The sequence below is a fragment of the Chelonoidis abingdonii genome, chromosome 2 (assembly GCF_003597395.2).
Source record: "Chelonoidis abingdonii isolate Lonesome George chromosome 2, CheloAbing_2.0, whole genome shotgun sequence".
Classification (NCBI taxonomy): domain Eukaryota; kingdom Metazoa; phylum Chordata; order Testudines; family Testudinidae; genus Chelonoidis; species Chelonoidis abingdonii.
Genome location: NC_133770.1, coordinates 223,262,417 through 223,286,959, shown reverse-complemented (window position 1 = coordinate 223,286,959; position 24,543 = coordinate 223,262,417). Strand labels below are relative to the sequence as shown.

The following is a 24,543-nucleotide window of genomic DNA, read 5'->3' as shown; positions in this document are numbered from 1 at the left end:
CTAAAGGTTATAATGAAAAAAAGGGTATGTATTTTGTTTTTTAAACTTCATGATAAATGTTAATATTTTTTATCTTCTTTTGTCATTAGAAAGCAGATGACGAGGTGGATATAGTACTGTTGGGTAACAAGTGTGATAAGGAGACAGAACGTGTAATTCCAAAGCATAGAGGAGAAAAGGTAGGCGTGGATCACTAGTGTTTGCTACTAGCCCTGCAGGGTATTTTGGTATTTGAATGTGAACTCTGACCTTAAAAACTAAAATGTTCCTGAGTCCAAATATTTTGTTATAAATTGCTGCAAAAGAATACTTCTTTAATATGTGAGCAGAATATGGCAAATAACTTTACTAGTTGCTATCTTTAGAACACTAATTATTATAAAAGTTTAACTTTAAAGCACTTTTATTGTATACTTTCTAGCATAACACCTGAAAACTCTTTTATTTCAGAGTTATACTTTAAAAGTATTTGAGTCTGCATTTTCAGGTTATTGTTTTTAAGTGGGATGTTAAGATACAGTACTTATTTCATTCCACAGCATTTTTCTAAAACATGATATATCAGTAATCTTCATCAACTGTATCTATGACTCTTGCATTGCTATCTTTAAGGCATGATTTTCATTGTCTTGTTCACAAGACCACAAGCAACAGAAAGTCTGGAGTTGCATTACTCCATTGTGCCCATTTGAGTCTATGAAATAAAAATATCACTTCCTTAACAATATCGCTTACTATCAATCAGTGAGAGGAAAAATAGGCCCAGCGACTGCAAATTTGGGTACGCAGAGGTCTTTTAGAGGGTACATCAACTCATCCACGTATATGCCCATTTTTACAACAGGCTGCATAAAAAGCACTAGCGAAGTCACTACAAAATAAAATTTCATATAGACAATGACTTGTATATACTGCTTTATATACTATACACTGAAATGTAAGTACAATATTTGTATTCCAATTGATTTATTTTATAATAATATGGTAAAAATGAGAAAGTAAGCAAACTTTTTTTCAGTAACAATGTTGTCATAAACAGATAGCTAAGGGTTAATGTCTCTTTCACCTGGAAAGGGTTAACAAACAACACCTGACCAGAGGACCAATCAGAGAACAAGATACTTTCAAATCTCAAGGGAGGGAGTTTTGGGTGTGGGTCCTTTAGTCTGTGTCTGTGTTGCTCTCTAGTCTCTGAGGGTGATCACACTATCTCCAGGCTCTCTAATCTTCTGTTTCCAAGTTGTAAGTACAGATAGAAAAACAACATAGGTTTTTACATTGTTTTCTATATTTGCAAGTGTAAGTTGTGGCTGGACTTGTTTAAATTGTATTTTTTCTGAATGTCTGTTTATTTATTTTATAGTTAACAGGCCTGTCAATATTTTCATCTTGATTTACGAATTTTTGTCTTTTATTTCTATTTTATTAAAAAGGTTTCTTTTTAAGACCTGTTTTGATTTTTTTTTAGTGAGGCTTCAAGGAGGATAGGAATCTCTGTGCCAGGATTACTGTCTCTCTCAGGGAAAGGACTAGAGGGGGAAAGGAAGGAGGGGGGAAGGTGAATGTCCTCTCGTGTTTTGAATTCAAGAGTTTAAGTACAGTAACTTCCAGGGTAACCCAGGAGGGGAAGCCTGGGAGAGGTAAAGGGGGAAGGAAGGTGGTATTCCCTTGATTGTGAGATCAAGGCATCTGAGTCTTGGCGGTCCCAGGAAAAGTTTTGGGCGAGACCAGAGTGTACCAGGCACTGGAATTCTTGGTTGGTGGCAGCGCTATCAGATCTAAGCTGGTAATTAAGCTTAGAGGTTTCATGCAGGTACCCAAATTTTGAACGCTAAGGTTCAGATTTGGGAAATATACCTTATGACAAATGTGCTCGTGACACTTACTATATTTTTCTATTTGATTTTGTAAACAAGTAGATTTGAAGTGAGATGAAACTTGGGGGTATGCAAGACAAATCAGACTGCTGAAAAGGGCAAGTAGTCTGAAAAGGTTGAGAGCCACTGCTATATGTAGGGCCCTGCCAAATTCATGGCCATGAAAAATGCATCACGGATTGTGAAATCTGGTCTCCCACCATGAAATCTGGTCTTTTGTGTGCTTTTACCCTATACTATCCAGATTTCATTGGGGAGACCAGCATTTCTCAAATTGGGGGTCCTGACCTAAAAGGAGTTGGGGGGGGTTGCAAGGTTATTTTAGGGGGGCCACGGTATTCCCACCCTTACTCCTGCGCTGCCTACAGAGCTGGGTGGCTGGAGAGTGGATGGCTGGGTGCCCCATGCTGATGGCGGTGCCCCACCAGCAGCAGTGCAGAAGTAAGAGTGGCAATACCATCCCATGCCACCCTTACTTCTGCACTGCTGCCTTCATTGCTGGGAAGCTAGAGAGTGGCAGTGCTGGCTGAGGGTCATTTCATTCTTACTTTTGTGCTGCTGCTGGCAGTGGCTCTGCCTGCACAGCTGGGCTTCAGGACAGCAGCCTCCGCTCTCCAGTTGCCCAGCTCTGAGGGCAGCACCGCCACCAACAGCAGCGCAGAAGTAAGGGTTGCAGTACTGCAACCCCCCATAAAATAACCTTGCAACCCTCCCAGACACAACTCCTTTATGGGTTAGGAACCCTACAATTACAACACTGTGAAATTTCAGATATAAATAGCTGAAATCATGAAATTTACAGTTTTAAAAATCCCGTGACCATGAAATTGACCAAAATGGACCATGAATTTGCTAGGGCCCTTGCAATAGACCAAGGAATCTCTCTGGCACCCCCTGCTGCTGTTTACATATATCAAAGGCAGCCACTTAAGATGCTACTTTCTCTCATTGAGTATACAGTGCTGCCTACATAAGCGGTCGAGTTTGTGATCCACTGTCTTGAGAGAGCAAGATGCAGGGTCTTTTCCATTGAGGGCTCCTGCTGATGCATCTCTCTTCCTCCATTTGTTCACTGTAGCTTATCTTTGGTGTCTTTCACAGTGGGACTGAATTCTCTTTTTATTGTTGTGGTTTTATCTTATATTTGGGGTTCCATTGTTCTTTGCACTTTTGGGAGTTGGACTGAGGAAGGTTCTAATTTGTAAATAAATAGCACTCCAGCTATAATCAGCAATATGTTTATTCTGTGGCCATGGGATTTGCTGCATGTTGAATTTTGCTTCCAAATCTAAGTTTTCTGCATTTTTTAAAAGTTATTTCTAGTCCTAATCTTTGTGAAAATGTGAATAGAAATGTTGTCTTCCTGACTGTGCAGACAGCCTGCAGCAATAACCCTAAGACATGTACTAGCTGTTCCATTCATATCAATTGATTTTAACAATGAATTATAAATAGGGTGACCAGATGTCCTGTTTTTATAGGGACAGTCCTGTTTTTTGGGACTTTTTCTTATATAGGCACCTATTACCCCTCACCCCCGTCCCATTTTTTCACAGTTGCTATCTGGTCACCCTAATTGTAAAGAAGCTGTGCCAGATCCTCAGGTAATGTAACAGGACAAATTTCCACTGAAGTCCATGGACCTACGCAGATTTATGTTAGCTGAGGATATGGCCAGACAGTTTTAAATTTCAGCATTGTTAACCCTTTTGCTACCAAACATTTTCTCAGACATATCCAGGTAAAGTACTTATCCCACATTACCCAGATCACCTTCCATGTCTTCTTATGTAGAGCTGATACACAAAAATATGGCCTTTTGACCAAAATGAGAATTTTCATGGAAAATTTTTGTTTTGTTTGAATTTCTGGGTCCTTTTTAATGAAAAAACAGAACATTTGGGGTTTTCAAAAAATGAGACTGGAGGGTGATTTTATTTTTCTCATCTTTTTCTTCCATTTTTTATTTCCATCTTACGTTTCTAGTAGGAGAAAAACCAACAATGTTTTCTTTCATCAAAGAACTGAACAGATTCTGAGAAAAATTTCAAACATGAACATTTTGATGGTTTTTTAGAAAATGTTCATGAAATATAAATAGCATTTTTTTGACTGGCTTTGTTCTTAGATGCCCAAAGCCCCAGCTGCCAATACCTGCAGCTTCTCCCTAACCATTTCTGCAGTGTGCCAACATACAAATCTGGAAACATGTGGAAAACTGAAAATGTGAGAACTATGTAAAATGTATTGAAAATCAAACTGAATATAGCTATCAGTACAGTAGTCCCTGTATTATTAATTTTTTATTTGCTTTCACACTTAGATAAACAAAACATGTTTTTTAATTTAAATGGAGCTGCCTCAAAATGTCCTTATTGATGTACTACTGTGCCTCAAACCAAAGGGCTATGCTTCAAAGTACACAAGTCCTTGGATGTAGATAAGATTGTATAATCATTTCCCTTATAACCTCTGGGTACAACTTGTTAGAAAGGGAGTAAGAATAGTGGAGCTCTGTGGGGGGGCACATAGGGAGAAGTATGCTGTACCTTTTAAAGAGCCGTAGCAAAATACTCTCTCAGAACCCACTGGGAGATCAGGGAGGCACCTCCTGATATTGTGGCTATAACTCTCAGCATACATGGCTTTTGCTGCTGAAAATTGTATGCATGCATAAGGTTTGTAATCAGCCTTTATCTCATTCATAAGGTAGACGCTCCATCAGGCAGGGTTAGCACCTTATATGAGACAGGGTGTTTTGTTAGCATTTAACCAATTTTTTTCAGATTATGAAATTGTAAAGTAATAATAATAATAATAAATAATGTCACCCTGTGAACAGTATTGCAAGCTGTATCTTCTAAAGTGCACAGTTCCCTTATTCATTATATACCTTGAATTTGAGGATTTTCATGGACTTTGTCTAGCCTGCACAGAGTAGTACAAGATGTGGTGTGTGTGTGTGTGTGTGTGTGTTTACATACCATTTTAAACAAAGTGATCATGTAACTGGAGTTTATTATAAAGCATATACACAAGGGGGCAGTGTTAAGGTTTCACAGACTGTTAAATATGGTATTTTCTGACTTCTGAATGCTTCACTCTGCAACCATATGTTTCTTTTAACACTTTATTTTTTAACAAATCATTACCTCTTCACCAGCCAGTCTGCTCCCTAGATTTCTCCTGTGTTTTGAAGCTCTCTTTAGTTATACTAAGTGTTTCTTTTTCTAATATGATTTCAAAGCTCAAGAGAATCCTGAATGAGTCGGTTGGTGAAAGGTTCCATAAGCAAGGAAATAGCTAACACTGTCCACTCACTCCAATTTTAAAAAGAAATGAAAAGAAAATCTTAGAATACCAACTCTGCCAATGAGTGATTCAAATTCATCTATTTTATACTACATTCAGAACTGCAAGCCACAAGAATTATTCCTTTGCAGAATCCCGCAGGGAGGATTTATGAATCCTTCAAGATTCTCCTGTATGTTGGCTCTTCCTAAAGTACCTCAAAATTCTGGACACATTATCCCATTTTATAGTAGAAAAACCCAATTTCATTGAGAGAATTTCTTATGAAACCCTTTGATTTTGTAATTCTCTCACTTCTGCCACTCGGAAGATGACATTGTGTCGGACAATTTAATCTTGACAGTATGAAGTAGTTTATATTACAAGTAAATTTCTTTTTTTGTGGTCATTCATTTTGACAGAAATTTTACCTTTTTAAGAAGCAAAACTAGTAACATTATTTCTCTTTCTCAAGAGTAAATAAATTCTTTCCCCTATATCAGTGGTTCTCAACCAGGGGAATGTACAGGTTTCCAGGAGGAACAACAGCTCATCTAAATATTTGCCTAGTTTTACAACAGGCTTTAGAGCCCTGCAGTGGGACGGGGATTCTGCAGGTCCTGCAAAACCCACTGCCATAATAACAGGAGCAGAATAAAATTTCAACAAACAATGTGGGAGTGAGTGCGAGTGGGTATTGCGGGATGGGAGCAGGATTAAAAAAATAGTCCTCCAGCACCATAAACAATATGAACTCCCCCGCCAGCAGCCACCACTCTTCGGCAGCTCTGAAGGTGTGAAAGCACCAGCAGCAGTGCAGAGTATAGGTGGCAATACTATAACAGTCCACCCTTACTTCTGTGCGGGTGCTGGTGGAAGCGTTGACTTCAGAGCTGGGTGGCTGGCCAGTAGCCGCTGAATGATAAGGTTCACAAGTGAAAAACAGGCTCAAGTATCACACTGAAATGTAAGTACAATATTTACATTCCAATCAATTTATTTTATAATTATATGGTAAAAATGAGAAAGTAAGCAATTTTTCAGAAATAGTGTGCTTTGACACTTCTGGATTTGTATGTCTGATTTTGTAAGCAAGTCATTTTTAAGTGAGATGAAACTTGGGATACGCAAGACAAATCAGACTCTTGAAAGGGGTACAATAGTCTGGAAAGATTGAGAGCCACTGCTCTAAATTGTTGTTTTTTTATTGTCTTCAATATCCTTATAACTCATTGACCATAACTTTTTACGCCAATCCAAGCACAACATACATTCTGGCATTTTCAAGTATGACTTCTGAATTTTGAGGGAAGATGAGCAGATTAGCATTTTTGCTTCCTGCACCCCAAAACATAATTTATTTTGTTTATTTTTAAAAGGAATGTAATCTGAGTTGTAACTAGACCTGGTTGAAAAGCATACGTAATTGCCAACAGTTGACATTTTTTTTTTCCAATGGAGAAGCTTCCAAATGAGCTTGAGGTCTGGGAGCTACTAAAGGTACTGCTGCGCTGCAATGAGACACCCGTGGCTGGCCTGTGCCAGCTGATTTGGGCTAAGAGACCCGGGCTAAGCGGTTGCTTAATTGTGGTGTGGACGTTCAGGCTCAGGCTGCAGCCCAAGCTCTGGGACCCTCCCACTTCGCAGTATCCTAGAACCCAGTGTCCAGTTTGAGCCCGAACATCCACAGCACAGTAAAACTGCTTCTTAGCCTGAGCCCCAGGAGCTCAAGTCAGCTGGCACGGGTCAGCCTCAGGTTTTTAACTGCGGTGTAGGCATACTCCGAGCCTCACAGGATTTTGTGTACACTGTAAACTTCATTGTTCTCTGTGAGTGGGATCCTGTCCCTCAGTTCCATGCACAGAAGGGAAGTCTGCACATGGACCTCTCTTTACTGCATGGAAGGGAATGGGGATAGACTCTTTGACTGCATTGTCCTTGCAGAGATTCCACTCCAATCCCTCATTGGCTCCATCCAGTGGAAGGAAATGCTCAAGCCCTTTGTCGTCTTCTCCAAATTTCCAACTGTATAAACCAGCATAACCAGCAAGCCTAGGTCCTCAAAATAGCTGTGAATTCTGTCTTTTCCTCACACTAACAGCGATAGAGGACATGTGTCAGGGAAACACACTGGAACAAAGGAGCATAAATAAGTTAAATAAAATTCATTAACCTAAAAACTACACTGCCTTTTCCTTCTTTCATTTTTTTAACCATTTATTTTTCTTTTCTCACATCTCCAACTCATTCCATCTATCTCCATACTACTTTTTCCACATAAATGTTTGCTATGTAGTCTCATATTATCTGTTCCTTTTCTCTCCATGGAAAGGAGCATCTCCTTTCCTCTTATTTTGTCTTACCTCATTACTACTTGTCCCATTCTCTATTACTCACTGCCACAAGGTGACTGGCCTCTTGAAGAGGAGTGGAGCCAGCCCCACCCTAGGCATAATTAATTAGCTACTTCGCAGCCTGAGAGGGTGGAACTAGGGGGTTAGGTAATAGTTTAACAGACACCAAGGCCTCATAAGAAGACTGAGAGAGATGTGTGGAGCGTGGAGCCATGGGGAGTGTGCAGATTCCTGTGGAAGTCCCTGAGCCAGGGTCTGCAGGAGGCTAGGTATTCCAGGGAAACAAAGTGCTCTGTACCAGAGCAAGGAAGGATGCAAGAAATAGCCCAGCATGGGCTAAGAGACTGTGTGCTCTATACCAGAGCCAGAAAGCCCAGAGGCTGGGAACAGGGCTCACAGGAAGGGCTGAGGACAAGTCCCGGAAGGGCAGAATGACATTTTTGTTTGTTGGGACTTTTTAGTTTTTGTTTTGTTTTCCTGGAAGGGTTTGAGGTTGTTTGTGACTTGACTGAAGGGCTGAACCACATCACAGCACTGACTGGTGTGCAGAGAGCTGAGGAGACTCATCTCTGGGTTAGGAAACTGAGACTGGGAGTGCCTGTAGCACCATGCTTGGACAGCAGGGACTGCTACACTCTGATACTCACCATCTTTCTCTCTCCAGTGTTAAAATGTCTCTCTGTCCCTTTACGCCCCTCCTTGTGTCTGTTTGTATTCTGTTGTCCCACCATGGTTCTTTACATCTTTTTCTCATCCCTCTGAAATTCTTCCCCATAATGGTTCCTTTCCCCCTCTCTCTTTCATGGTTTCATCCTTTTCCTACCTCCAAGTGGGGCTTTTGCTTCTAGTGTGAGGACCTACGACCCTTTCCTCTTTATTACGTTTTATTTCTTCTCTCCCTAAAGGACTTCCTGCTATTGAGGTGGAAGTTAGATTCTCTCTTCTTCTGCCCTCCATGGACCAGCTGTCTGCAGGTTGTCTTCTTCTATGAGCTACACCTCCCTCTGGGGAGAGGCTACCCTGGCAACTTGAAGTAGGCACTGGCTTTGCTGCAGGTGATGGGAATGGATGGGAGCCTGTAGGGACCCTAGCATTTGTATTCTAAAACTTAGGAGCATGGTTATAGAAGAGAACTGTAAATAGTTGATGATTTTAAAGAAAAACTATGGTTCTGTAACTGGTTTATATGTTGAAGGGTTGCTCCCTAATGGAAAATGCTAAAAACTTGTGTTTTAAAAAAGAAAACTGTAATCACTTGAAAAACTCCAGCTTCCTGAGTCAAGTGGAGGTGTTGGGCTCCCAGACTCACAAAATTAATATTATATTTTTATCACATCACAGATCTCAAATTGGTTGTAGCATGCCAAGACCCATATACCCACCACAACCCTTAAAAGACCACCACTGGCAGCGCATATTATGCTCTTAAACATGCTCCTCTGGATTTCAGGCCATGCCTGATACAACAAAAGATTCTATTCAGAATGTTTTGGGAGTCACAGAAGTTGTGCAAGTTGTGGAGGCCTTGTCCTTTGTTTGTTGGCGCTGTAATAAAGAAGGAGGAAACCTGATGCATATTCTGTGGGACTGTCCATCAGTCAGGCAGCTATGGAAAAAGGTATGCACGAGTGAGAATAGGGCTTGGCCTCAGCAATCAAACCTGAGCTGAAAATCATTTCCTAGGTTATGTACCTCCTGCGCTGGATTTAACTCCACCACAAAGACTTTAGTTCTTGAGGGCCACAATAATTACCAAGTGCATGAATTTTAAAAAACAGAGGAGTAGGATTATGGCCAGAATAAAACAGTAATATTCAGACCTGTCTGAGTTAGCAGCAAAAGAAAGGATAGGTTTTTGATGGAGAGAGCAGTTATATGAATTTGGAGAAATTTGGACCCCATTTCTTGATACATTTGGATAAAGAATATTGAGAGAGCTCAAATAATTCCAGACTTCCATTCCACTTGACCTCTCCACTTTTACCCTCTCAATGGCTGCCACTTCCCCCATAACCAGCTTCCCTTTTTCCTATTTGTATCTTTTTTGTTATTATTGTTACCTCCATCCTAACATATTATGCCTGTGTAATATTGTCTGATTGTGTTTTTGTCTGGTTTTGTAGCTTTGACAAGTTGTAAAGTTGCATAATTGTAAAATTGTATTGAATAGCCTGTGAATTGTGCTGTATTTGTTAACATAAAAACTGTAAGTCATTTACCTTTTTGTATTTTTATTGAATTTTTTATGAAAATTAATTCAAAAATGAATCTTAAAAATGGGAGAAAACAGAGATTATGCAATACACTAACTGGCTCTCCAAAATTAGGGATATACAAAGTTCAGGTGCTTCATATAACCCAGCTCTGTTCAATTTATGCTCCATGTGTCTGATCCGGTGGGATTTAGCTCAGGCCCCATATCCCTATGCTGCAAATACAGACAAAAATAATTTTTAAAAAATTCCACAAGACATAAACATATTATCCATTAACCTCAATGTTATCCTTTTTGGAATTGTATTACCATTTAAACTGTAGTGTATATCTTTATATTGGATCACTTATTTCTATAATCTAGAACTGGGTTCATTTTTACATCCTCATTTTCATATCTGTAGATTTTTGCCAGATTTGAAACTACGTTTTGCAGTCCAAATCTTCCTTCTCTATATTTTAAAAAGTTTCATTCAAACACAGTTGTTGTATATAATCCATTCTCCATATCCATGAACAATTAGAAGAGGCCTATTACCCTTTTATCTTTTAATTTGTATATGAAGACACATGTCAGAAAAAGCATCACTGCATGTGCAAAATGTATTAGTATGTTTTAAGAATTCCTAAAATTAGTAAATTGAGGACGCATATGAAATTCTATGAAATCGCATTCACTAAAGTTACGAATGCATGCTTTATTATTTCTTATTAATTCAGTCTAAGTTTACTTGTATTGAAAAGTTGCTTTATCAAATATTTTGTTTTTATAAATAGTATTGTACATATGGATATATGTCATTCTTTTACCTTTATTTGTTTTTCAGCTTGCATGGGAATATGGTATACCCTTTTTTGAAACCAGTGCTACAGATAACATAAATATTGAAGATGCCTTTTCAGTATTGGTCAAAGAAATATTGGACAAGGTAGGTTCCTTTTTGGGGGGAGGAGGCAATGCAATAAAACTTTTTTGGGACAAATCCTGTGGACAGAGTAAGTGCTGCTGAAGACCTTTAACACAGCAGAACCAGTTTGGTGAGCCTCTCTACAGGGGAATATATACCACCTATGTACCATGGAGCTGTGCTCTGTGGATGTGCCTTGTATTGTAGCACACAAAAGTTTTGGGTTTGGGGAAGAGGTGGGGCTGGTGAATGTGCAGCTTTGCGGATTCACCAGCCACAGGCACTTCTCCCGTGACTTGGGCTGGGAGTATAGAAGCTGTGGAAGGAGTTGGCCATTTATTTTCAATTAGCAAATGTATGATCCACAATTTATAACACACGTGTGCAAATTATTTACATTGGTATTGCTAAATAAAGAGGAAAATAAATTCCTCTTTTGAAATTGCTAGGACTTAAAGGATTTCTGAGTTAATTAGCAATGGATTGCTGCTGTCAGAATCAGTCTCTCAGCCTGAAGGGTGTGGCAGTGTAAAGGTACTTACTACTGCATGATGGAGTCTGAGTGTCTAGAGCAATAATTACAAAACACTGAATTATTAATTAGCTAAGACAATATTTTCCATCAGGGGATTTATTTTTAGATTGCAGAATATTGCTTTAGATGTTAATGGATATTCTTCTTAAATATATTATTATTATCATTCATTACCAACATTAGTTATACAAAATTAGCCTTCAGTTCAGAGTAGTGTTGAAGTCATAGTGAAGATAAATGAACAAAATTACTGACAAAGTTGAAAATTCCAGTGTTTCGATTTAAATGGCCGTACAGGGTGGTGTTTTGTTAATTCAGCTGGACTATATGGGCCCAAAGATTCAAAGGTGTTAACATAACCCAAGTAAATGTCCAACATTACACAGTTTCAGAAAGGTTTGAGGCTTGATATACAGAGACCTCAACCTGCATAGTACCATGGTATAAACAGCATTAAAAATCCTTTCAACCATTCATTAAAAATACAGAAAGGAGGGAAAAACAACATCCCTTGTTCCCTTTCCCTTTAGCTGGAAAGAATTGTTGGATGGTCTCTTGGGTGATATTAAAGATGGTAATAATTATCCTTTGGGGAAAAGAGAAGAAGTTAGTAGAGATGGGCTGGAACTGCTGCTGCTGCTTCCTTTAAAGTCTCATTTCTAGAAGACAAAACAGGACAAACACACACACAAGGAGAGAGAAAAGAACAGCAAAGATAAAAAATGACAGTTCTGTCTCTGGTATTGACTTTCACTTGCAACCGTACTGCTGGAAATACATAGTGTACCAGAGTATGCAGTCTTGGCTGGCTAAGCCAGACTCTTATTAAACAGAAGGCAAAAAGAGAGAACTTGGAAAGAAAAGAAATCAGGTGGAGAAGGAAAGGGACACATGTTGTGGGGGTGGGGGAAGAGAGAGAGAAAATCTTACGTCCCAGGTGGTGCGTGGGATTCAGCTGCAGCTGATAGAGATGGAAAAATCATCTGGGTCCCTTTCTCTGGCCCAGTCTGGACAGAACATTTCTTGGGATCAGGAGAACGAAGGCCGGGGGTCCCAGGAGATGGTGGGGGTGGCACCCACGATGGTGAAGTTTGCTGCAGTAGCAAGAGTTCCTCCCAAAGTCTCTCTCTCTTTTTTTTTTTTAAAGGATCCAGAAAGAGAGTGATAGATGGAATAGCCCATCTGTTCATAATTTTGTCTACCAATTAGGTCTAATTTCTGAAACACCAATTTTAGTTCATTTATTTCCATTCTCCTTCTGTTTACCAGTCACAATCTTAATACAGTCCTTGAATTATCAGTAGGACTTTCTGTTTGTACTAACTCAGTCTTTCTGTCTTACTTTTGCACCTTTTTAGTCAGCATTTGTTGTTGTAAATTATCATGACATTCCATGAATTTTCACTCACTTTTTACAGTTGTGCTCACAGGTAGGGTAATTCATAGACCTAATTATCACAATAGTGGTGAAACTAATCAGCTCAGAGTCAGACTGCTTCTAAATCAAGGACCAATACTATCATACAACAGTACTAAGCTTATTACTGTCAAAAAAATCATTCACATCAGAAGAACTAACAGTAGGCCTCTTAAGATTTGGTAGAGTGTGTCTCAAATAGGTTTACTTTTATTTCTTTTGTAACCAAGGAATTTACTGCATGTACTTGAAACACTAAAGGATATTGTTTTAATGCAGTGGTTCCCAAACTTTAACAACCTGTGAACCCCTTTCACTAAAATGTCAAGTCTCATGAATCCCCTCTTAAAAATGAATATTTCCAGGGATTTTCTCCTTTACCTGAGTATAAATTATAAAAACAGTAATCTTGGAAATATTAAATTTGTTTTTGTGACATGTTTATTACACACTATGTAGTCATTATTATTTATCAGTACAGTATTTTATTGCATTATGAAAATGGCAACACTCTCTTCCAAGATCTCACTTTCGTAGCTTGTATCACTTTGAATAAGCCTGTTATAAGACAAAGCTCCTATGTTTCATCAAGGAGTATCAGAAGTGAAACAGCATGAAGGTATTTAAGAAGTCAATTCAAAGAGTTCCTCCGACACAAGCATTCAGGTCTTGAGCACTCCAGGCAAACAACGCAAGTGACAACAAAGCTTAAACTTGTTCTTCATAATAATTTTAAAAACAATGCTAGCTGCCCATTTAATTTTAAAAACAGCAAAAAATATCCACGTCCCCTTCCATTTCTTGTAAGGAGCCTTGAAGGTTAAGTCTCCTCCGTGTCCCATGCTGCTCACGGTCCTAGGGACAGCTCTGTCCGCCATTAGGGAATTTTTCCCCAAGAACCCCCTGTAACATTTCATGAACGCCCAGGGGTTCACGAACCCCAGTTTGGGAAATGCTGTTTTAATGTAATAGACCTGTTTGCTGTTGTTGAGTTGTGAAGATTCACTAGCAATAACAGTTGTGAAGATTCACTAGCAAATTTATATATCAATATTAAACATTGAGGATTAAGGGGAACAGTTTTTTAATTCTAGAAACATTTATTCAAATGCATCTTTGGTTATAAATGAAATGATTTTGATTGTCTCAATCAGATTAATCGAGGACTCTTGTCTGTGCTGCAAAACAAACACATACATTAGCTAAACTAGTCATTAGCTTTAAAAGAAGCGCAAATCCAGCATGGAAAAGGGTAGGGAAACTGAGGTGAATATGCAGAGTTGTTAGAAGAAGATGGCTCATCTCCTGTTCAGTTTACCTATCATCTTGCTACTTTACTTTCATTAGCACTTAAATATATTCCAACGTTATTAATTCTGTGTGTAATTAAATCAAACAATGATGGTAATTTCAAGCCCAGGAGATAAAAAGATTTGGATATTGATACAGTGGGCCAATGCCTTTGTTATTTATGTTGCAAAGGCATGATACTGGCTAGTCTGCCCCATGTTCTCCAGCATGAGGTGTACAGCTTTTGTACTTTGCTTTCAGCTGTGCAGCACACAGAAAAAGCCTTGTGTATTTTCTTTGTTGGCAAGGGGAGAGACATTTAGGCTTCACTCAAGCACCCAAATGACTTTAAGAGCGTGAAAGCATGATCATATTATGTGAACATGCTATAGTGTCAGTGACAGAAGGGAGATGAAACATAAAGATCCTGTATGAGTAGTCACTATCTTTTATGAATAAAGAATAATAAGGTATGTTAGAATAACAGTGTCTCTGGAATTTTCTTTAAGCAGAAAAACTACAAAGTATTTAATAACTATAAATACAACTAGCTGCAAAGACAAATATATATTAAGCTCATATTTCTAGGGTGACCAGATGTCCCAATTTTATAGGGACAGTCCTGATTTGGGGGGCTTTTTCTTATACAGGCTCCTATACCGCCCACCCTGTTCCTGATTTTTCACACTTGCTGTCTAGTCACCCTGCATGTTTCTAGGTGATGTGTATTGTGTAGGACCTGAGAGACATGGCTGCAATGTGTAATGACATTCAACTGTAAGGTTACTTGCATTCATATTATTCTAAGTATGACTTTAATATATTCACTCTAGAAGATGCTTATTTTCTATACTATAGACATGCTGACAGAGGTCTTAGCATATTGAGAAAGCTATATGTCAACCATCTGTTTGACTAGAAGTGTGTAAACTTATTAATTTCCACTTTGTGTGTGTGTGCTTGTGCAAAATGTTTTAATGAGAATTTGCAAATTTGCCAGTAGTAAAATTTCTTCTTTTCTGGAGATTTTTGAAATCCCTGATGGGTTAGCAGGTGCTTCTGTAACATTATTTTGGTCAGTGGTTTACCATCTTCCAGTGAAATTTGTTTTGTTGATTCAAATGAGGTTCTTCCTCACCTCAGTTTTATTCAGTTTTCCCGTTTGACTGGTAAGGCAGAGTTTACAATAAAAACAGGAATCTGCCTTCTGATTTCACCAAAATTTTCAGGTACAACAAAATAATTTGCTTGTTCACAAAACAGTGAAACCTGGATATACTGCTTGAATTTTAACCTCCCTAACTCTATGTTGGAGAAGTGAATGTAGTCAGCAATGTGACTGGCAACTGTGTAAAATGGTGCCGTGCTGTAATCCACACATCAGGGATAGTGGTACATCTGTTTTATAATAATAAAACATTTATTTACCCATCATAAAATAAGGTAAAGCCCCACACCAGGACCGGCGCCAGGGTTTCTTGCGCCCTAGGTGCATGGCCATTTCGCTGCCCCCCGTGCTGATCCCGCGGCACCGGGAGCTGCTGCAGTCATTCCTGCGGAGGGTCCGTTGGTCCGTGGCTCTGGTGGAGCTGCCGCAGGCATGCCTGTGGGAGGTCCACCGCGACGCGGGAGCAGCGCCGTCCGCAGGCATGATGCAAGCAAGCATCACCGGAGCCGCGGACCAACGGGCCCTCTGCAGGAATCCCTGTGGCAGGTCAACCGGAGCCATCTGCTGCCCCCCTGGCAAAATGCCTCCCCCTCAATAATACTGGCGCGCTAAACGATTGCCTAGTCTGCCTAAATGGTAGCGCCGGCCCTGCCCCACACAGTGTTCTGGTCCAAAATTGTTTCTCAAGGCACAGGTCTCTGAGTTCCCTTCCCGTTGGCCAGTTTGTCTCTGTGGCATTGATCCTCCTATCCCAGGATACACACAGGATAAGGGGGTGAAGACTAGATGCACCCCTGCTGGATATAGATAAGCCAGGGAAAGCATATTATCTCACACCAATTCCACAAAGGAAATCCCTTTTAAGAAGTTCCCTGGGGAAGCCATTAGGGCCAGATTGCCAGGAAGCAGGTGAGTTATGTGAAGAGCTGATGTAAAAAGCTGCAGAGACAAATATATTTGCAGGTTCACAGCAACAACTTCTATTGGTCCTACAAAACCCGGGATTTTTGCTAAATATTCTTGAGCTCCATCTGCTGGCACTTTATTAACTAACTATATAGTCTCTTCCTGCAACCGGAATGCTGGGGACCTGTAATTTGTGCACAGATTCAGGGCTTCCTGGAACTCTAAAATTAGAGCAGTTTGTGGTTTGAAGGACACTCAAGTTGGAGGAAACATTGAAATGTGTAAAAACACATTGAACATTTGTTTTCAAAATTATTCTCACTACGCTTGCTAATATAAAAGAGTGGGCCTCATACCTTAAACCATGGCAGCAAGTTACCCTATGTCAGAGTCTGCTACATCTTCCTTTGTGTTGTATTTTTATAGTGGGCTTGGGGCATATATTTTGTGCTCACTGATATCAGATAGTTAAAACAACATTATATAGACTTTTAAGTTGTGCGCCAGTTGTGAAAATCGTTTTACAGTAAGGTCTCAATCTTGCAGCTCTCACATAAATTGTCTCATTAAAGTTAACTGATCACCTGAACTCATTACAACTACTCACCTGAGTAACAGAGGCAGGCCGTAATTTTGAGAATGTCTAATACATGTGTTTTGTTCAATCCAAACAGCTGTTATTAAATGACTTTATATTATTGAAAAAATCTTTAGTGTGAATTAATGTTTCTGACATTATTATTTGGGCTTATCAGGTATTCTGAAAGTTTGCAGAGGCTTGTTTACAAATAACAGTATTCTATTTATTCAGAATTCTTAAGAGTCTGGATTCAGATTTGCCTAAACCTGCTCATTAGACAATGACAGCTGTTTAATAACACTGCTCATGGTTACCAAGTGACCCATCTTGCAACCATGAGTCACACTTTAAACAAAAACAGAAAAAAATACAGTTAGCATTTAGATTTATGCATACTGTCATATGTTGCTGAGTTTAATGGCTGAAGATCAGTTGTCATCCCAAATAGCTTTTGACAAGAATATTATAGTCTCTGTACTTAAGTCTGGTCTTTGTGGATTCTGGGTTATGACATCATATTAACTGGGGGGAGGAGGAAAGAAACTATGTTTAAACTCCCCTTCCCCCCAAATCAGCAAAATAAATACCAGGAGCAATTGCCATTCTCTGAAGAGTACAACAAAACCATAGAAAACAATGTTCTTCACTCCCCAAAAATACAATTAACCATCAAAACAAGTTTCTGTATTTAATAAACGTATATTTACTGAGCAAAAGAACTATCAAAACCGAGCACAATGTTTCTATCCAGGGTTTTCCTCTACTGAAGGTGAGAGTAACATATAAAGCCTAATGATTGGATACCATTTGGATGAAAAGGTATCACTGTATGAACAGTACCTACTGTAACCATTTCATAATGGTTCTTTTATATTGATTAGGGATGTTTTAGATAATAAAACCTGAAAGATTATATATTCAGTTAATTTAATCTGTACTATATTTAATTAAATGCCCAAAGATATGTTAAAACAATGCATTATGATACAGTTTTTAGTTACATGACCACGTAGTATTTCCTTATTCTGTGAACAGGACAGACTATACTCTGGGAGTGAATCAGGGTTGTGTAGTGAATGAGGCTGTTGTCTGTGCAGCCTATGCCTCAATTGTTGCACAAGAACGGTGTGTGGTAAATGAGGAAGGGAACTGAAGAGAAAGGAGAGTCTTGTTGTTAAGGCAGTTGCATGCCATTCTGGAGAACTGGATTCTATCTCTGGCTCTGTCACAGAGTTCCTGTGTGGTGCTGGGCAAGTTACATAGAAATTTTTATAGGTGAGCAGTGTGTGTTCCTCACTGGATTCCTGTGGGTACACAACTTGAGCCACCTGGTCTGATTGTAGATATGCAGTGTGTGCTCACAACTGCAGATGTGGTCATTGGGAGCTCTGCTGTGAACATACGTAGAGTGCTATTAAATGCTATGTACTCTGAAAAAGGAGACTCTGGGCTTCTCAAATTTTCAAACACTCTGTTGCGAATTTGATCATTTTTGCTTTAATCGTACATCAGTTCCCTGTGTGTCAAATGGGGATAATAAATATCCCCTCAAAGTGGTATTGTGAGGATTAATGAATTTGTGTTTGTAAAGATCTCAGATACTACAATGACAGCATCTAGAAAAGCCCACGAAGAAATTAATAATTCTGCCACCAGTACAGGATTTGAATGGTATGAAATACCTAATTCATGGGTCTACATATTACATGATTGATTATAAAAAGAAAAGTCAACTGGTGCTCATTCAGTGCGTGCTGCCCTGTATACTGGATGTGGCCGAAGGTCTGATGGAAAAAATAGTATGTGATCCTAGAAATCTGTTGGCCACGGAAAAATGCGGAATTTGCGTTTTTACAGAGAATCCTTAGTTTTTTCATTTGGGGGGGGGAACCCAACAACAATAGAACCCTGTTTATCCAAGCCCCCATTATCTGGGTCTCCACGTTAACAAAAAAAAGGGCTGACAGCCGAACTCCACCGCTCAACAGAAAAGTATTGGGCATATGTAAGAAATACAAATTGCAGATCTATTAATTATATTTTATTATAATGATTGATGGCACTGGTGGGCTTCAAACTTGCTTAAAAATTGTAGATATATCAATAAAACGTTGTGTTCAACTAATACCTATATAGTGGCTAGGGAAACTAAAATTGCATTTCAAACATGAAAAAACACCAATTTTTATGGGGGGTTTTAATCAGAATTTTGGGCTTTTTATCATGGAAAACTAGGATCCCTGGTGATCATGTAGCTAAAGAACATCATAATGCATACATACAAGGGAGCAGAATAAAGGTTGCAAAGACAGCCTTCATTCTGCTATTTCCTAATTATTGAGTTCTTGACTTTGCAATCTTAACATTCTTTTAATGTTGGGGGTTTTATGTAATTTCCTATGTTTTTTAAAAAAACTTAAACATTGAAAAAACAAAATTTCCATCATGTGAATCCATATTGACCTTGCATATTGGTCTTCAGCAGAGTTGGGATGCTTACATATGACAGAGTCCTACCAGCTGTCCCTTGAGTTAACTGAGTAACTGGTAGCAGTAGAAGGCTGTTATCTTCTATGAGGACCTGCCCCAGAAAGAGATAAAGACACACTTTGTTTGTGGGTTTTACAGCTGTTTACGGTGAATAGAAGGTTGAGACTCAGAAATAATGGTTAGTTCCAGGTTCTGTAGGGGAATGTTTTCTAATAGTTATAAACACTTGTTCCCCCTTTCCCTATCAACTTCTACTCCTAACCCATTCCCCTGCTGCCATATTCAGCTCCTACTAATTCCAACCATTTTAGCTGAAATTTTAAACCCCCCCAAACCATAAGGCAAATATCCAACATTTAATTTCTTATGCCCTTTGAAATCTAAGTTCATACTCTGTATAGTCTCCCAGTCATGCCTATCAATTGTTCTGCATTTTGCAGGATGTTTTTCAGTCATTTTCTGGCCCAGGTCCATGCTTTGAGTTCCATGACACTTATTCTCTCAAAGAGGTAAAGAAATATCCCTTTCAACAACTGGCCTCTGTAGCAAGACACATGTAAGTATTGCTGCTGGCAGTGGTTCTCAACTAGGGGTATGTAGAGGTCTTCCAGAGGGTACATCAACTCATCTAGATATTTGTCTAGTTTTACAGCAAGCTACATAGAAAGTACTAGCGAAGTCAGTACAAAGTAAAATTTCATGTGGACAATGACTTGTTTATACTGTTCTATATACTATACACTGAAATGTAAATACAGTATTTATATTCCAATTGATTTATTTTATAATTATATGGTAAAAATGAGAAAGCAAGCAACTTTTCAGTAGTAGTGTGTTGTGACACTTTTTGTTAATTTTTGTTTGATTTTGTAAGCAAGTAGTTTTTAAGTGAGGTGAAACTTGGGGTACACAAGACACATCAGACTCCTGAAAGGGGAACAGTAGTCTGGAAAGGTTGAGAGCCACTGGCTGCTGGATTCAGAGAGAAAGTGGGGGACTCCTCTTGGATGCATGCATGTCTCTGTGTATCATTGCTTTCTTGGTAAACAAGCCAAGCAGAAAAGGAAAGAATAGTAAGTAGAGAAATTGGAAACCATTTTTTCTTTATTTGCATAACAAAAGGTCCCATGTTTTTATCCCCTCATTCTGGGATTCAGTGTCCCACCTCTCAGGGACTTAAGATGTTTGCTACAAGTACACTGCATAACTGGTTTTGATTGTGTAACCCTTCTGCTCCTCTGAGTTGGCAGCAACAAGGGCCGGGTTCAGTATCCAGGGGTTCCATTTCAGTAACACAAAGCATAACCGGCTCGAGCCCCCACCCAGTGACCTGGGACACTTACATGCCACACCCTCCTGGGCGCCTCTAGGAGGCAATACTTCCCCTCTCACAAGCACGGAGTTTGAGTGTAGCAAAATCTTTTTAATAAAGGAAGGAATCAATGCGGCATCCCTTTGGAGAAACACCATAAACAGAGTTATAACACAAACCATAAACAAAAACTCTCACCCCAAGTACATTTGGCAATGTCCTTTTCCCCTCTAGGTCTTAAGTCCAATCACTCCAAACAAACAACCCAAAAAGTATCTGGTCAATGCCATCCAGAATTCAAGAGCTATCTGTAGGTCCTCCCCAGCCTGGGTGAAAGGGCACCTTACATGTACAGGGCCAACTGCCCTGCATCTCATGGTTCTGGTTCGCCTTCTCCACAAACTGCTCGCCTTTACCAGCTGCTCCACTCTGCTCCTCGCTGTCCTCACAAACTGCTCCGCTCCACCAGCTGCCCGTGAGCTGCTCCAGTTGTCCCTGCAACTGCTCTGCTTGCTTGCTCCGTGGGCCACTCCACCCGTTCCAAGCTACTCCACTCTGCACGCCTCAGCTCCACAGCTGTCCTGTGGTCGCTTCAGCCACTCACAACTGCCCTCCACTCCGCAATGCTCTGTTCTGCAGTATAGCTTCAGTCCCCACTAGTTAGCACAGTACTCAGTGCTCCCAGCTCAGTAATTTCAGCTCTTTTGCAATTTCAACTTTTAGTGATCTCAGCACATAGCAGGAGCCCCAGTGCTAGTGCACCATTACCCCAAGTGAGTTCAGCTCGTAACCTGTATCTAGATTCTAAGGGAATAAAAAAAGTCACACTGATATTCCACAATGGAAAGAGGAGGGTGGAACTGGTGCATCTGGGCTTCCACAAGGAGATTGCACTACCAGGCACAAATACCTGCCCCACCTTCTCTCAATTCAGTGGGTTTGAACCCATGTCCCTTGTCTAGCAAGTACACCCAACTGAGGTTGAGTCATTTCTGTCACAAAGCAGTCACACAGCTCCCCATTCACACTAGTCATAGGTGACAAACTTTTTTTTTCCTCCTGCCCCAATAACAAAGAAATTGGGGATCCCAGAGCTGTTAAAATCACCATCCCAAGCTGCTGTGGGCTTATGCTAAGTTGAGGGTAGATGCCAATGCAAATCTGTCCACACCTTTTGAGATTCTTGACATTCTTTCCACGCTGCCCACAGTTCACCACCAGATGTCAGGATACAGCTCATCCTGACTCTGCTTACAATTGTTTTTCTTGTCAGTATTAATTGCCCAGTTTAATATATCTCATCACTTACAGGAAGGGCCTTAGGCCAAAACCTTGTGCTGGGATTATTATCTTCTCTTAATGTTAGTAAATAAATGTTTTACTATTGTACGATGCTATTTTGATGGTTTTACTTCTATTAAGACTGAGTTAATTAAATGTTGGGAGTTGCTTAGATTAAAAAAACAATTGGCTAGCAAAACTACTGAACTGTAATGTATATGCCAGGATAAGTTAACTTCCTTCATAACAATAAAGGGTCTGATTCATTTTTTTTAAAAGGATGCTGAACACCTGCAACTCCCATTGACTTCAACTGGATTTGTTGGTGCTCAGCTCTCTGCAAAGCAGGCCCTAAACAAGTCCATTTCATTTACTGAAATATTAGTTTAGGACCTTTGATATCCTGGGCTCAGGTCACCGCAGCTGGACAGAAAGGAGCAATTGTTAATCCTGGCTCCAGAAAGGCCCTTGTTTCTCCAGGAGAGTTATCATTGAGGAAGGGCGGGCATGTTTCGCATTACTTGTCTCTTGTGGGGTTCTGCTAGTTTAAGTTATTGTTTGAATTCCTTAGCAGCTGAAGATGCATTGAATTGGCACATCCCTGGCTACCCCAGACACATCCCTGCCTGGAACTGCAGAGCCCCCCTCCATCCCAGTAGGAGTTGTGTGTGCGTTGTGCTGCTGGATCCCTTCCTTTGAGCTGACTTTCCACCAATGAGAGGAATGAGATGAAATAAATCCAATTTCTCAGAGCTGAGGGAGTTTATAATACTTCCTATTACTGTACAGTAAATTAGGAAAAAATTGGCAAAATAGGTCAATTCATCAGTACCACTGTACAGGATCTCTGAAGATTGGGGTTTTGAGAGCATAAAATCCATTCTACTTTTAAATTAAATGTGAAAATGAGTACCGATATTTGTGCACATCACAAAACTACCATACCATTTGTCATAGCAAAATCTGATGCTTATTTAAAGTCCTAGATGACACTAGGACTAAATTGCTCACGAGGGAAAGCTCTAACTTATGCAAGCAGTCGTTAGCACTACCTACATGAGCAAGTACCACTCCGTGAGTAGAGATTTACAGGATAAGCTCATGACTTGTGATATCTTCTCAGAAGACCATACGTGCCCACCCCTAGGATCTTTCGGGACTCAGAAAAGAGGCCAGAGCCAAGTATAGTATGAGAGTGTCCTATCAGCCCGTCACTTCCATGGGCACTAGATTCATCCAATTTATTAGAAAACTCCCTAAAATATCCAGCCTTTCATTTGACTCTTCAGAGCTAGAAATATATTTAGTAACACACTAAAATGTTTTATAAAGCTAAAATATATGATTGGCTGCCTTATGAGTCCACTCATGGAGAAGAATATTCAAGCATCTATGTTAATGTAGTGCAGCTGCATTCATCTTAATGCCATGTTCATTTTAATTTGTTTTGCAGAATTCCTGCATATTGTGTGACTTAGATGTGGTTGATCTAAATGAAAGTAAGAAAAAGAGAACTTGCTGCCAATTGTGAAATGTCACCTGCACTTCTGTCTTACTTCAGGAAATGTTAACGATTTCATAGGAATACACAAAGGTGTTAAAATGAATTTGATTATTTAGGCAATTTGTGTATGTTACAGAAATCTTGCTGCTATAAGTATTGACATTTACAATGCTACAATACTATATATACATGAATGTTCTATTTCCTAGTTTTTAAAGTGAAGTTAAATCAATTATTTGCATTTAGGACCTTTATGACCAGCACAGTGGGACTATTCATATATGCCAGTGTTTTCAGGAATGGGACCTAAATGTACAATCCTTCTCTTGTTGAAGTTAATAGCTGCCTTAATTTTTTTTTCTTTGTCTGTCTCTTCACATAGTGAACCCTACAACAAGGGCCCCTCAGACATGCAACCCTCTGATCTAAATGACCAATTTAAAATATTCCCAAGGTTTCCAATACAGTCTGAATTAAGTTTAAATTAGAGACGTTATCAATTAAATTAGAGACCATAACTGAGATTCTGCCGTGTCCTTGGGTGGTCGCTTAACATACGTTTCTGGATAGTTTTGGAGTGGGTTTTTTTTTGAGGTGGGGGGGGGAATTGATTGTTTGGTTTTTGTTTGTTTTTTTCCAATGTAAAGCGTTTGTATTGTTTTGTAATACCAGTGCAAAATGAGGTGTAACAGGACCAAAAGAGAAAAGAAAAACTTATCTAATGTACATAGATTATACAGACTTTAGAATGAAGAAAAAAACAGAAGGTGATAAATACATGTCTTTACACTAATGTAATGTTACACACTGTGTGTAGAACACCAAATAATCAATTATTATTATTTACTGGACTCTCAATGTTAAGAAAAAGACTTCATCATGTTACACATGGATGTATGCATCCTCTTAATTTGTAAATCAGAACAATGGAATGTTTCCAGTGGTCAGTAGATTGTTGATAAGAAGTTTATAGTTTTGTAAAATAATTGTAGTGGAATATTTTCAGTATGTTAAAGTTTTCTAATGTTCTTATCAATTTGTTCCTTTATACTAGATGATCTGAGTATTAATAAAAGTATATTCAGTGGTAATTAAGTTTTTGTGGCCTTTTAGTCTATACACTATCACTTTCTCCCAGTATAAATACATTGAAAATCTGATTCCTGCTCTAAGTAGAACCCATTTTTGTACTGGTATTATAGCACTGACTTCAGTGGAGTAACCCCTGATAATATACAAGTATAAGAAGAACAGAATCAGATCCTGGGTGTTCTTTTTTAATTAAGAACAACCACTTCACACACACACAAATCAAATAAAAAATATTAAGCTGAGGGAGTGCTGTTAATTTGTTTTGATTTGGTTAATTATAATGATTTTTGACATGGGAGTTATGTATCCCCAGTTGATTGTTAA

At 39.2% G+C, this 24,543-nt stretch overlaps 1 protein-coding gene across 1 annotated transcript in view; it reads left to right on the top strand.

The window, feature by feature from the left end:
- Positions 1–24,218, top strand: part of LOC116816222 (ras-related protein Rab-10-like) — a 60,113-nt gene extending 35,895 nt beyond the window's left edge. The window contains exons 6-8 of the mRNA XM_075062023.1: positions 90–179; positions 10,564–10,665; positions 23,077–24,218. Coding sequence (XP_074918124.1) covers positions 90–179; positions 10,564–10,665; positions 23,077–23,154 — 270 coding nt within the window. The 3' untranslated portion in view covers positions 23,155–24,218. The remainder of the gene's footprint in view (positions 1–89; positions 180–10,563; positions 10,666–23,076) is intronic.
- The last annotated feature ends 325 nt before the right edge of the window (positions 24,219–24,543 follow it).